This window comes from Equus przewalskii, chromosome 10, assembly GCF_037783145.1.
Source record: "Equus przewalskii isolate Varuska chromosome 10, EquPr2, whole genome shotgun sequence".
NCBI lineage: Eukaryota > Metazoa > Chordata > Mammalia > Perissodactyla > Equidae > Equus > Equus przewalskii.
In genome coordinates this window covers 45,172,763-45,185,690 of record NC_091840.1, presented here as the reverse complement: position 1 = coordinate 45,185,690, position 12,928 = coordinate 45,172,763, and the positions used below count along the sequence as shown (strand labels likewise).

The following is a 12,928-nucleotide window of genomic DNA, read 5'->3' as shown; positions in this document are numbered from 1 at the left end:
TTAGGGAGTGTGGCCTAATGGAAAGCCGTGGCTCCCCACCCCCCATCCCATCCCTTCGCCTGTCCCCAATACCTGGGAGATGCCAGGAGGCTTACAGCTTCAACTTCCTGCCCCCTCCAGACGGAGACCAGCCCCTTAAGCTCCCCCGCAGCCCTCACCACTGGTCTTCCTTTCCCTTTCGTTTTTTTCTGGAGTCTGGTCTTCCCAGCACCCGCCCGCCCTCTCAGGGAGGTGCCTCATGGCAGCCCGCCCCTCCGGCCTGGTTTCCTCAGGAAAAGCCTTGGGAGGAAGCAGGGAGGGGGTTGGGAGCTGTGGGGGCCAGACTAACATAGGCCCTCCCGCTGCACTGGCCGCCATGGGGCTGGGGCTGCTGCTCCCACTGCTGCTGCTCTGGACTCGGGGGACCCAGGGGTCTGAGCTGGACCCCAATGGGCAGCATGTCTGCATAGCCAGCAGGTGGGTCTTGTGGGAGTCTGATGGGGGAGTGGCTGAACTGGTGTTGAGGAAGTGGGGGGAAGGATGATGTGAGGGAAGAGGGCATGGGGCTGAGGAGAGGGGGGCTTGGGGACAGCCTGGAGGATGGTGGATAGTCAGGGAAGAGGCTGAGAAGGCCAGGAAAGGAGAGGGAAGGGATTGGGGACACTGGGGCTGTGACACTTGGCGAGGCCTGCCTGATGGGGCTGAGGCAGCCTCCCACATCTCAGCCAGAGACAGTGATCCACCCGCGGAGCCAGGCTGCCCACCGGCTGACCCCTCTCTGCCCCACAGCTCCTCTGCCAAGTTCCAGTGCTGCCCAGGCTGGAGGCAGAAAGATCAAGAATGCACCATCCGTGAGTAGACAGGATGGACCCCCACCCCCAGAGAAGGGAGGACATAGCCCAGTGACCCCTCCTTCCTACCCTGTTGGGGCCTGTTTCCCCTCCTGAACCCTAGAGCCGGAGTTCACCCTGTGACACTCCCTCAGCTCTGAGGGAGCTGGTTCTCGAGGGGCAGGGCAGCAGGAGCCAGTTAAAGGGGCAGAGTGTCCCCCGGTCGGGCCCCAGTCCTTCCGACCTGGGTGGGGTGTTTTTCAGCCATCTGCGAGGGGCAGGATGCCTGCCGGGAAGACGAGGTGTGCGTGAAACCAGGCCTTTGTCGATGCAAACCTGGATTCTTCGGGGCCCAGTGCAACTCTCGTGAGTGGTGGGTCTCGACTGGAGCATGAAGTTGCTGGGCAGAACTGGGGGAGCGGGGAGGCCAAGCAGGTAGAAAAGTAATCTTAGAACAGCAGGGCCAGAATCCTTCCAAGCTTCACTGAGGAAATTGAGGCCCAGAGACGGGAAATGACGCACTCCTGGGAGATGCCCTGAATCATCTGGGTTTTACTCACATCCACAAAGCCCTACCCATAGGTTGAGTTCTGGGCCCTCCACCTTCCTTTTCAACTTCTCAGAAAAGGTTCTGGTGATTCCCATTAATTGCAGAATGGATGCTTCTCATCTCCCCCACCTACACCTTGTCTGTGTGTGGAGGGTAGAGGCCCCTGGTTGGGCTGTCTGCCCTCTCTGGCAGAAAGAGGGCCATGGGAAACGAGCGGTGGGCAGGATAGGCAGAGGGCAGCCACCAGGCATCAGGGTTGAGAGGAGACACTGGGGACATGTGGCTTCTCCTGCACCTCGGATGGGGAGCGTCCAGGCCCATCTCCAGCCCAGTGGGGCAACCCAATGAGAGGGAGGAGGGGCCACGAATGAAGTCCCACCCAGTTCTGTGTAACGCTGGGCAAGCTCCTTTCCCACTCAGGATCTTTAAGTGTATTCTGGAATGTGAAGTGGGAGGCTGGGCCACTGCTAAGAGTTTTCGTAGTTCAGAGTCTGGGGCAGGAAGTGAGCTGTGCCCCAGGAGGATAGAGCCAAGTGTTGTAAGGGTCTGTCCCGGTTCTTGGAGGGCGGGCCTTCCTTGCGGAAGTGGGCGCGGGGCGGGGACCCGTGCCTAGCCCTGAGCATGCTGACGTCCTTTCGTCGCCCCCGCCCCCACCCCCTCAGGCTGCCCGGGCCAGTACTGGGGCCCCGACTGCCGTGAGAGCTGCGCCTGCCACCCGCACGGCCAGTGCGAGCCGGCCACGGGCGTGTGTCACTGCCAAGCCGACCGCTGGGGCGACCGCTGCGAGTTCGCGTGCACCTGCGGCCCACACGGGCGATGCGACCCCGTGACGGGCGCGTGCCGCTGCGAGCCCGGCTGGTGGTCACCCACGTGTCGCCGCCCGTGCCAGTGCAACCCGGCGGCGGCACGCTGCGATCAGGCCACCGGCTCCTGCCTGTGCGAGCCGGGCTGGTGGGGCCGCCGCTGCAGCTTCCGCTGCACCTGCCACGGCTCGCCGTGCGCGCAGGAGACGGGCCGCTGCGCCTGCCGGCCGGGCTGGTGGGGCCCCGACTGTCGGCACCGGTGCGAGTGCGCGCGCGGCCGCTGCAGCGCCGCCTCCGGCCAGTGCTCCTGCCCGCCCGGCTTCCGCGGCGCGCGCTGCGAGCTGCGCTGCCCGGCCGGCAGCTACGGGGCGCAGTGCCGCCACAGGTGAGCCGGGGCGCGGCCGGGCTGCGGGCCGAGGGGGCGCAGCGACGGGCGAGAGGGGGATGCAGGAGAGGGGCGGGGATGCGAAGGAGAAAAGGAGGAGGGGCGTACGAAGGAGGGGAAAGGAATGAGAGAGAAAGAGGATGAGCTGGGCAGGGGTGGGGGCCAGGGAGAAGGTTGCACGGTGCCCTCCACAAAAATATTCACGGATGAGATGAAAGGGGGAGGAAAACCCTCGATGCCCCTAGGTCCAGCCTCGCCCACCCCTTCCATCCGCTTACTGTTAACAAAAAATACTAGTACCTACTAGCAAGCCAGGCTTAGAAACACAGGAAGAATGAATCACGTGGCAGAATGACTGCAGGGTCCCTTCGAGACTCAGTGGCTTTCAAACTGTCCGGCTCCACCCACGTTAAGAAATATATCTCGCCTCACACACACACACACATACACATATATATGAAGTAAAAGCTTAACCAAACACTCCTTATCTTTACTACATATATATCTATATATTGTGTATATACTGTAATGTTTTTTTTCTTTTTCTTTTTTTTTGATGCTGGTCAGGATCTGATAAGTTGATTTCATGAACTCCCCTTCTCCCCCAACTAATAAGTCTCATCCAAGCATACGATCCCAGATAATTATCTGGAGGGAGAAACTTCAAGTAATTGTTAAGGATCAATGAGAAATTAAGATAAACCTTACTGGAAAAGTTAAGAGAGTAGATCCTAAGAGTTCTCATCACAGGGGAAGAAAAAACTTTTTTTTTCTTTATTGTATCTATGTGAGGTGATAGATGTTAACTTAACCTTTGTGGTAATCATTTCACAATATATGTAAATCAAGTCATTACGCTGCACACCTTAAACTTATACAGTGCTGTATGTCAATTATATTGCAACAAAACTGGAAAAAGATTTTAAAGATAAGCTTGAAATTATAGTGGTGACAACAGACATTATGTATGTATTTTTATTTGTATGCATTTTCCTGTACTGGGATAGAAGATAACCTCCTGAGGCCCATTCCTGCCAGACCTCAGGGAGGCATGGGCGGAAGGGAGGAAGGGGAGAGGGGGAGCAGGGGAGCGCTGGGCAGAAGGCAGGCTCAGGCTGGGCTGAGAGCTCCTGGTGACCCTAAGACCCAGGGAAGGATGGGTCTCAGAATGGGGGGAGTGGGGGTGGAAGGAGAGGGCTGGAATCCTACTAGAACCCCCAAAGATCATCTCTCCAACCTCTTCATGATACAACATGGGGAAACTGAGGCTCAAACCTGCCCAAGTGATCCAGCTGAGACCTGGATGCTCCCCATTGCCTCTGGAGGCTTGGGGGAGGGGCACTGTATCCATCCACCCCTCAGTGCTCCTGTGAACTCCTTCTCTTCCCAGCTGTGGCCACTGCAAGCAGAATGAGCCGTGCTCTGCGGACACAGGCAGCTGCGAGTCCTGCGAGCCGGGGTGGAACGGGACCCAGTGCCACCAGCCCTGCTCACCTGGCACCTTTGGTGAGAGCTGCAGGCAGCAATGCCCCCACTGCCGGCTTGGGGAGGCCTGTCAGCCAGACACTGGCCACTGTCAGCGCTGTGACCCTGGCTGGCTGGGGCCCAGGTGAGGGGACCAGCCTGCTCAGGGTGGTGTGCACCTTCCTTTGGGATCCTCACCCCAGCTGCTCCTTCCCCAACACACTCATGCACACAGCCCTCTGGGGCCTGCCTCCTGGTGAAGACAGAGGGGAGAGAGATGGGTGCTGATGAGGCCCTGGGCCGGTTCCCTTCCAGCTCCTTCACCACCCGGGCTTCCTGCTCTCTTCTCCCTCCAGGGATATGTAGTCTGTCACCTATGGGTTAGTTCCCAGGTTCAAGGCCCTGTTTGCACCCGAGCTTCACTGCTGAGGAGTGGACCGTTGGGTCCTTGAGTCCAGGAGCATGGGGGAAGACGGGTGGGACCCCTGTAGGGGCCAGGCCTGCCCTGTCCCTCCATGCCGAGTCTTGCCTCACCTCAGATGTGAAGACCCCTGCCCGAATGGCACTTTTGGGGAGGGCTGTGGCTCTACCTGCCCCACCTGTGATCAGGGGGCCTGCGATGCTGTGACTGGGGAATGTGTCTGCAACGCCGGCTACTGGGGGCCCAGGTGAGCACTGGGGCCCTGGCAGGGAGGCAGGGCCCTAGGTCAGGCCTCTGCAGTCTATTTCCTACACTTCCTTCTTGGGCTTCCCCACCTCCAGGATACCCACCCAGCATCCTCATAACTGTTGTGGGGTCTGTGTCTTCCAAAGGAAGGTCGGAGTGATGCGTAATCTAAAAGGCCTGGCTCCCTAACCAGGTGGGGGAGTTATTTAGGGGTCAGGTTCCAGACCCATTGTTGTTTCCCTAAGGTCTTCAGGTGGTAAAACATAATCAATGTCAATGACCCAATGCCAGGTTTTCCTCCTATATCACAGAATGTAGTATCAGATGGAAGAGATCTCATTTTATAGAGGAGACGACCGAGGCCCAGAGAGATAGGGCCAGGGCTGGGCCTCAGGCCTCCAGACCTGAGGATGTTTCTCTGGATGCCATTGGCATCTTGCTTATTTCACATTAGTGCTGGTAGGCAAGGGATGAGGAGCATGAGAGGTGGACTCTGCCCAAGGGTTACACCCTGGGGGGCTGTGGGCAAGGGGGCAGCTTGCGGGTGGTTTCTCTGGGAGACTGGCTTAGGGGCTGAGGGATTCTCCCAAATGCTGCCAGGGGTACGTAGAGTGTGGCTCCATAGGTCGGAGGAGGCTGCTTGGGCATCATCAGGGAAGTCTGTGTGGTGGGGGTGGGGAGCAGTGCCCAGAAATCTACCTTCCTCTGTCCCCTGCCCACCTCCGTCCCTCTCACCCAGCCTTCAGCCTGTCTCCTTACTGTCTCACAGCTGCAACACTTCGTGCCCATCTGGCTTTCATGGCAACAACTGCTCTATTCCCTGCGAATGCTCAGAGGGACCCTGCCACCCTGTCTCTGGGGCCTGCCAGCTGGGTAAGGTGGAAAGGAGGGTGCAGTGACCAGGGAAAGACTGGCCCTTTACATGGGCTCCAGGGGTTTGTCACTTACCAGGGAGCTGGGCCCGCTTCAGACATGCTCCGTACTCTTCAGATCTGTCTGGATGCCTTGGGGCCCCCTGAAGATGGGACAGAGCCCCTGCCCCATGAGAAACCAGGCTAGCACCCAGGAAATGAGCAGGCAGGGCTGGACACTGCAATGTACATCAGGCATGAGAATTGGCAAGAACTTCTGGAACAGGCCACAGACCATCAGGAGGGGACAGACCAGCATGGAGGCTGCCTGGAGGAGGGGACCTTCAGGTTTAGCAGAATCTACATCTCTCAGAAGAGGGGGAGGGACCCACAGGTGGAAGAGTCTGGAGAGGAAGCAACACAGAGCTAGAGATGAGGCATAATGGATGGAGACAGAAGACTCTGGATATTTGACCATCCCTTGCTTCCTGCAGGGTCTCGCAGTCAGGATGCTGCCCTCATCGCGGGCATCCTTGTGCCTCTGCTGCTGCTCCTCCTGGGCCTTGCCTGCTGCGCCTGCTGCTGCTGGGCCGCTCGGTTGGACCCCAAGGACAGGTGAACACTAGCCTGTCCCTCCCCCCGCCACAGCTCAGACCAGGGGGTGGAAGCAAGGTGGCATCTGGTTTCTTTACAGGGGTGGGGAAGGGCTGGCCTTATTACACACTTGGGTCAGAGGTAGTGAGGTAGGTGGCAGTGGCCGTAGCCTGCAGACACCAGGTCAGCCACCTGCCTTCTTCGGAAGCCTTCAGCGGGAGAGTTTCTGCGTCTCACGAGTGTGAGCAGGGGGCACCAGGCACCAGGCTGGTGAAACTCAAACCCACAGCAGCAGGCTGAGGGTTTCTTAAAGGGGAGCAGAGGAGGAGGGCAGGGAAGGCAGAAGCAGCCAGGTAGCTCTGGGCAGGGAGGGAAAGAGACCAGGCCTCGGATCCCCCAGAAGCAGAGTGACGTAAAAGTCTGAGAAGTAGTAGGACCGGCCTGGTGGTTTAGTGGTTAAGTTCATGCACTCTGCTTCAGCAGCCCAGGGTTCACTGGTTCAGATCTGGGTACAGACCTATGCACCACTCATTAAGCCATGCTGTGGTAGGCATCCCACATATAAAGTAGAGGAAGATGGGCACAGATGTTAGCTCAGGGCCACTCTTCCTCAGCGGAAAAAAAAAAAGTCTGAGCAGTGGTTTAGCAGAGAATGTGACTTTCCAAGAAAAGGAGAGAAGAGGAAGGATTTGGGTTTTGGGGGCCTGCTGCAGGGAACGGGGCTCACCCAGAGCTCTGTTCCTTCACAAAATCTCCTCACACTTCTTGGCTCCTTGGAGACCCACAGCAGCGTGGAGGTTTGGAGCAGGGAATGCGGGGACAGGAGGATCAGCATTCACAGAGGAGGACACTGAGGCCCGAGGTGACTCAGCTAGTCCCTGGCACGTGCAGAGCCCGTACCCTGTGTTCTGGACTCCTTGTCCGGTGCTCTCTTATTCGTGCACAATCCTTGTGCCATCCTCCTCCTCTGTGCTGTGGGGCAGCCACAGACCAGCAGACCCAGTGGCCCCTCCCCGGGGGCTTAGAGCCTGGGGGTGGGGAAGAAGCCCCTCACGTGAGGACCAGGACTGTGCAAAGGCTGTCAGATGAATGGTAATGAGTGAAGCCATCACTTCCAGCTTGAGAGGGGGGCCAAGGGCAGGCCTCCTGGAGGTGGTGCCACTTCCAGAGAGATATGTAAGCTGGGACGCAGCTAAGATGACCATAACACACAGCTGCATTCTGGGGAGCTTCACCCGGTGCCTGCACTGTGCTGGGTCCTGAAAAGAGCTCTGATGGAAGGGGGTGTTGTCCCCATTGTACTGATGAAGAGACTGAGGCCCAAGAGGTGAAGTCTGAGACAGAGTTGCTGCCCAAGTCTATTTGACTCTAGAGCCACCCTGCCTTCTCTGTCAGGCCCGAATCGCAGGCCTGAGATTTCAGTGCTTTGGAATTTACTCTGGAGTCATAGGGAACCATTGAACTAAACAAGGTCACCCTGGCACCCTGTCTCCCTCACACTAACCCCAGGACCAGGATGGTCCTGGCCCTCTTCTCCTGTGTCCACCCTGCCCCAACCAGGAGTCTCATGCACTGACCGCCCTCCTATGTCCTCAGGCCTGTGAGAGATGGAGCTGCTGTGTCCAGGATGAAGCTGCAGGTCTGGGGGGCACTGACCAGCCTGGGCTCTGCGCTGCCCTGTGGTTCCCTCAGCAGCCACAAGCTTCCCTGGGTAACAGGTGAGTGGGCGCTGAGGGTCAGGGCCTGGGATGGGACAAGGCTTTCCGTCGGGCTCTGTGCCTGACCTGGAGGCCCCTACAGTCTCGCACCACGACCCGGAGACGCCCTTCAACCACAGCTTCATTGAGCCGCCCTCTGCCGGCTGGGCCTCGGACGACTCCTTCTCTTCGGATCCCGAGTCTGGAGAGGAGGACGAGGGTCCTGCCTACTGTGTGCCACCCCAAGAAGGTAGCCCCCAAGAGCCCACTCGGCCCCTGAGCAGCCCTGCCCACCCAACCTCTTCTTTAGTCCTTTAGCAAACGTGTATCAAGCGCCCACTCTGTGCCAGTCACTGCTCCTGGCTGTGGGACACAGGAAAGAACAAGATAGATTCCTGCCCTCACCAGGCTTATGGTCTGGTGGGCAGTAGTCAGACACTTGCAGGACAGAGTGAGACATGCTTTGATGGGGGACATGCAAGTAGGGGCATCATCCAGCCATGTCAGGGGTGATGGGGTCAGGGAAGATGTCCCAGTGTTAGTGATATTGGGGTTGAGTCTGGCAAAATCAGTGGGAGTTAGCTGAGTGAGAGTTAGGGAGAGGCGGGAATGATGTTTCCAGAAGAGGGAACTGTGTACACAGAGGCCCAGAGGTGAGAGGGACATGGCTGTGGAGCATTGAAGGAGTTTTAGCTTGGTTAGTGTGACATTAGTTCATAGTAGGGGGAGTGGTGAGAAAAGAGTGGTGTCCACCAGAACAGCCCCTTCCCCAGCTTCTCTGCATCCTCCCCCTCTTCCTTGCCCATTTTTGAAGCCTCCCAGAAGATTCTGGGCTGGGTAAGTGGGGTGGAGTGGGGTGGCTAGCACAGCTCTGGCCAACCTCTTCTGTCTCCCCTGCCAGGGATGGTCCCTGTGGCCCAAGCAGAGCCGTCAGAGGTCAGCCTGGCTGGAGGTCCCTTCCCTCCCCCGGAGGATGCCTCCACGCCATTCGCCATCCCTCGCACTTCCAGCCTAGCACGGGCCAAGCGGCCGTCAGTCTCCTTTGCCGAAGGCACCAAGTTTGCACCGCAGAGTCGCAGAAGCTCAGGGGAGCTCTCCAGCCCACTCCGAAAGCCCAAGAGGCTCTCCCGGGGCGCCCAGCCAGGTCCTGAAGGCCAGGAGGCAGAGGAGCCCACAGGCCCAGAGCAAGCAGAAATGGACAAGGCCCTTCCTGGTGCTGCCAGCCCCAGGGATTCAACCACTGGCCGCCGCCGGCTCCCACTTGGTGGCCGGACAGTGGCTGAGCGTGTGGAAGCCATCGAGGGCAGTGTCCAGGAGAGCTCAGACTCTGTAACCACTATCTACATGCTGGCAGGGACACCCCGGGGATCTGAGGGCCCTGTCCGGTCTGTCCTCCGCCGTTTTGGTAGCTTCCAGAAAGGCCAGGCAGAGCCGAAGGTCAAGAGTGCCATCCCCAAGCCTCCACGGCGGGCCCTGAGTCGGAACAAGGGCAGCCCAGGGCCGGCCTCTAGCTCTGCCAATCAGAGCCCTGGCTCAGCCCCAAAGGAGGAGCTCAAGGGGACTTTGGAGTCTGTAGGAGCTGGGCCAGAGGAAGTGGGCAGGGACCTGGGGGATGGCATCAAGAACTCAGGGAGGGCCCAGGAGCCAGGCCCTGAGGGCGGCCCCCCAGAACAGGATCCCCAGAAGCTGGCTGAAGGGGAAGGGCAGGAGGAGCCCCAGTATGAGAATGTTGTAACCATCTCTGGGCCACCAGAGCCCTGAGGACCTTGAATTTGGGGACTGGGAAGAGTATGGTTGGGGGTGGGCATCAAACTGCCCCTGGATCAGACTGTGTTTTGTGCTGGACAAAGAGCCCAGGGCCAGGAAAGACATAGCAGAGCCTCTGCCCTTCCATGGGAAATGTGAGTTAGAGGCCAGCTGGCCCTGGGCCCTGGCAGTGCTCCGGGAGTGCTCTGGAAAGCCTGGGCAGAGACCCTGTGGGATGGGGTCAGGAAGGGGAAAGGATGGCTGCAGGGACTTTTTCTCTGTTGTCCTGGACTCTGTTTACCCCAGGAGGCTATTCTTTCCTTCATTTGCAAAACATTTTTCTGAAATGGGAAATAACCTAAATGTTTGATGATAAAAGATTGGTTAAAGAAATATTTCTTATGATAGCTTCCTAAACAACCACAAAAAATCATGTTGTGCAAGAATATTTAATATGGGAGATAGGGGAGAATGTTCACGCTATACTAGTAATTGTAAAAAGTAAGTTTTCTTATAAATTTCACTTCTTTTTGCCTCAGGATACATGTTGAGAATTTTTCCATTTTGTGTCTATTTTGTGATTGCTTTACAAACTGTTTTTTTAAAAAAGGATGTGTGTGCATTAAAAAGATTAAAAGAAAGGCATCATATGGCATTTTTCTTTGGGAGAGGAGATTGTGGCTGATATTTATTTTCTTAAACTTCTGTGTAATTTGCAAATTTTCTACAGTGAACATTCTTTTTACTTTTCTCCCTACATTGCATTTTTTAAAAAATTGTAAAAAGCAATGTTCTTTATTAAAAATAAAAAGTACTAAGATTGCAGACATGTTTAAAGTAAAAATGAGACTTTCCTTCTCTCCACAGGAGTCTGACAGACAAGGGAGGGGCTCGACTTACTTTTCACTGAATGCCTTTTGGTCTTGTTCTGATTTCTTTCCTCACATAGTTCTTGTATTACCTAGTCAGGAAATAAAGAGTGGCTTTCTCTTCTATCCCAGTGCTCAGAGAATTTCATGAACAGTATAGATGCTTCATTTCAGATGTTTTTCTGTGCATATGAAAACAAAAGAGCATACTATTCTACATTTTGCTTTTTCACTTAACAATATATCCTGGATCTCTTTCAATGTCAGTAACTATAAAGCTACCTCTTTTTGTTAAAAATGGCTGCATGGGATTCCATCATGAAGAAATACACAGGTTATTGAAACCATCCCCTACCTATGGGGATTGGGTTGTTTCTCGTTGTTTTGACACAATAAGTGATACAGAGTACAAACTTGTCCATATTTCTTTTTGCACTTGTGCAAGTTTTTCTGTAGAAGAGATTCCTACCAGTGGAATTGCTGGGTTATGGGGTAAGAACATTCAACACTTGTGTACTTACTCCAAACTGCCCTCCAAAAAAGGATTGTTTTCTATTCTCACAGATTATGGTGGCAACTATTTCTCCAATCGGAGAAGTTAAAAATGGCATCTCCTTATTTTAGCACAGGAAAAATAACTAAATAAAATAATAACGTGGTAAAGCTTCTTAAAAAGTTAAAATCTTTGTACAGATAAAAGTTTTTTGTTTTTGTTTTTTAACCATCCAAAATACTATCATTAAAAGTGAATTTCTATGATTATTCTAAGATTGAGCTTCTTTTCATATCTTTAATCATTATTTGTATTTTTCTTATAGATTATCTGGGTATACTCTTTCCAATTTTCAGTTGAGGTGTTCATCTTTTTCTCATTGATTTATAAGTGCCTTTATATATATCAAGGATATGAATTCTTTGCCCAGTTTGTGATGGGTCTTTAAATGCTGTTTATAGTTTCTTTCTTCTTTTTTTTTCTATATAGAAATTTAAAATTTTAATTTAGACAGTCTTTTTCTTTTTGACTTCTGGGTTCCTTCCATGTCATACTTGTGGAAAGGTCTTCTCTCCCCTAAAATCAGTGAAATAATCTTCTACATTTTCTTCTAGTACTTTAGTGGTTTTCTTTCTGTATGATTTGCCAACAGTGCTGGTGTTGGGGCTTTAACACTCCTGACAAAAGAAGCTGGAAAAAACAACAATAGAATTTCATTCAACTAGACTAGGATTCAAATCTCAGTTCTGACATTCTTGTTTTGTGACTTTGGAAATGTTACTTAAAGCCTCAGTTTTTTCCATCTGAAAAATGGGGATAATGGCCATCTCCCAGGGTTATTGTGGGGATTAAATGACACAAAGTATGTAAAACACCTAGTAGCTTTGTAGCTCTCAATAAGGGGTAATTATGACTGGCGTCCCATCATTCTTCCAGCTTTGACTCCTTTATCCGTAGAAGCCAATACCTTTCACTCCTTTTCATTTGTTCATGTTTTCATTCAACAGACTCATAGTGTGTCTGCTTTGTGTTCATTTCTGTATTAAGGAAGGGCTGGTTATACAAAGTTGAATAAGATATAGTTTGTGCCCCTAAAGAGTTCATAGTCAATGGGAAAAGGGAGAGACAAACAGATGAATAGATAATTATAAAAACAACGCAATCTGTGGACAAAGATAGTGGAGAGTATCGTGGGGAGTGGTAAGGGAAGGCTTCCTGGAGGAGGTGCTGTTCAAGAAGAGACTACGTTTCAGGGCCAGAGGTGAGAGAACAGCACGTGCAGTAACCACAAGCAATTCCAAGTAATTGGAGTGTCTAGGACCAGGCAGTTCAACTAGCCTCCAGGGAGAGGAAGACACTGGTGGGGAGAAGCCTGTGTGGGTCAGGTTGGAGAACTTGAACTTTTATCCTGCAGGACAAATGGAAGCGAGTTTCTGAAGGACTTTAGCAGATGTCAGATTTACCAAGGTCATATTTACATTTCCCGTAGCTCACTGGGATGGGGTGGGGTGGAGAGATGGATTCGTCGAGCTAAGATTGGAGGCTGGATGACCTGCAGTCCTAGGGACACAGATGGGCAAATTAGACAAATATTTAGGAGCTAGGGTTGCATTGGTGGGGTGGGGTGGGGTAAAAGAGAATAACAGCAGGTGCCCAACAAATATTTGTTGAAAGGATGGTTCACAGTATCTAACTTCTGTAGATAGTGGTGCTATTGTCTGAGACAGAATGGAAGGAACATTTTGAGGGGAGGAGAAAGTGAACTATTAAGAGATGTTTTCAAGGGGCCGGGCTTGTGGCACAGCAGTTAAGTTCTCACGTTCCACTTCGGCAGCCTGGGGTTGGCTGGTTGGGACCCCAGGTGCGGACCTAAGCAGCGCTTGTCAAGCCATGCTGTGGCAGCCGTCCCACATATAAAGTAGAGGAAGATGGGCACAGATGTTAGTTCACGGCCAGTCTTCCTCAGCAAGAAGAGGAGGATTGGCGGCAGATGTTAGCTC

The 12,928-nt window shown here is 53.8% G+C and overlaps 1 protein-coding gene across 4 annotated transcripts; it reads left to right on the top strand.

Moving 5' to 3' along the window:
- The first annotated feature begins 228 nt into the window (after positions 1-228).
- Positions 229-10,561, top strand: SCARF1 (scavenger receptor class F member 1). 4 transcript variants are annotated; one of them, XR_011523572.1, is made up of 12 exons: positions 257-456; positions 769-830; positions 1,074-1,175; positions 2,022-2,547; positions 3,938-4,156; positions 4,551-4,679; positions 5,448-5,551; positions 6,024-6,144; positions 7,720-7,841; positions 7,924-8,070; positions 8,722-9,657; positions 9,738-10,561. XR_011523572.1 is itself a non-coding variant. In XM_070562880.1 (11 exons), exons 1-11 carry the CDS (start codon positions 239-241, stop codon positions 8,833-8,835), a joined length of 1,827 nt encoding a protein of 608 aa, XP_070418981.1. In that variant the 5' UTR covers positions 229-238; the 3' UTR covers positions 8,836-10,561. The 4 variants fall into 4 exon arrangements, 3 of the variants coding, with proteins under 3 accessions (XP_070418981.1, XP_070418980.1, XP_070418979.1); XM_070562880.1 differs by having other exon boundaries at positions 229-456; positions 7,961-8,070; positions 8,722-10,561; XM_070562878.1 differs by having other exon boundaries at positions 258-456; positions 8,722-10,561.
- The last annotated feature ends 2,367 nt before the right edge of the window (positions 10,562-12,928 follow it).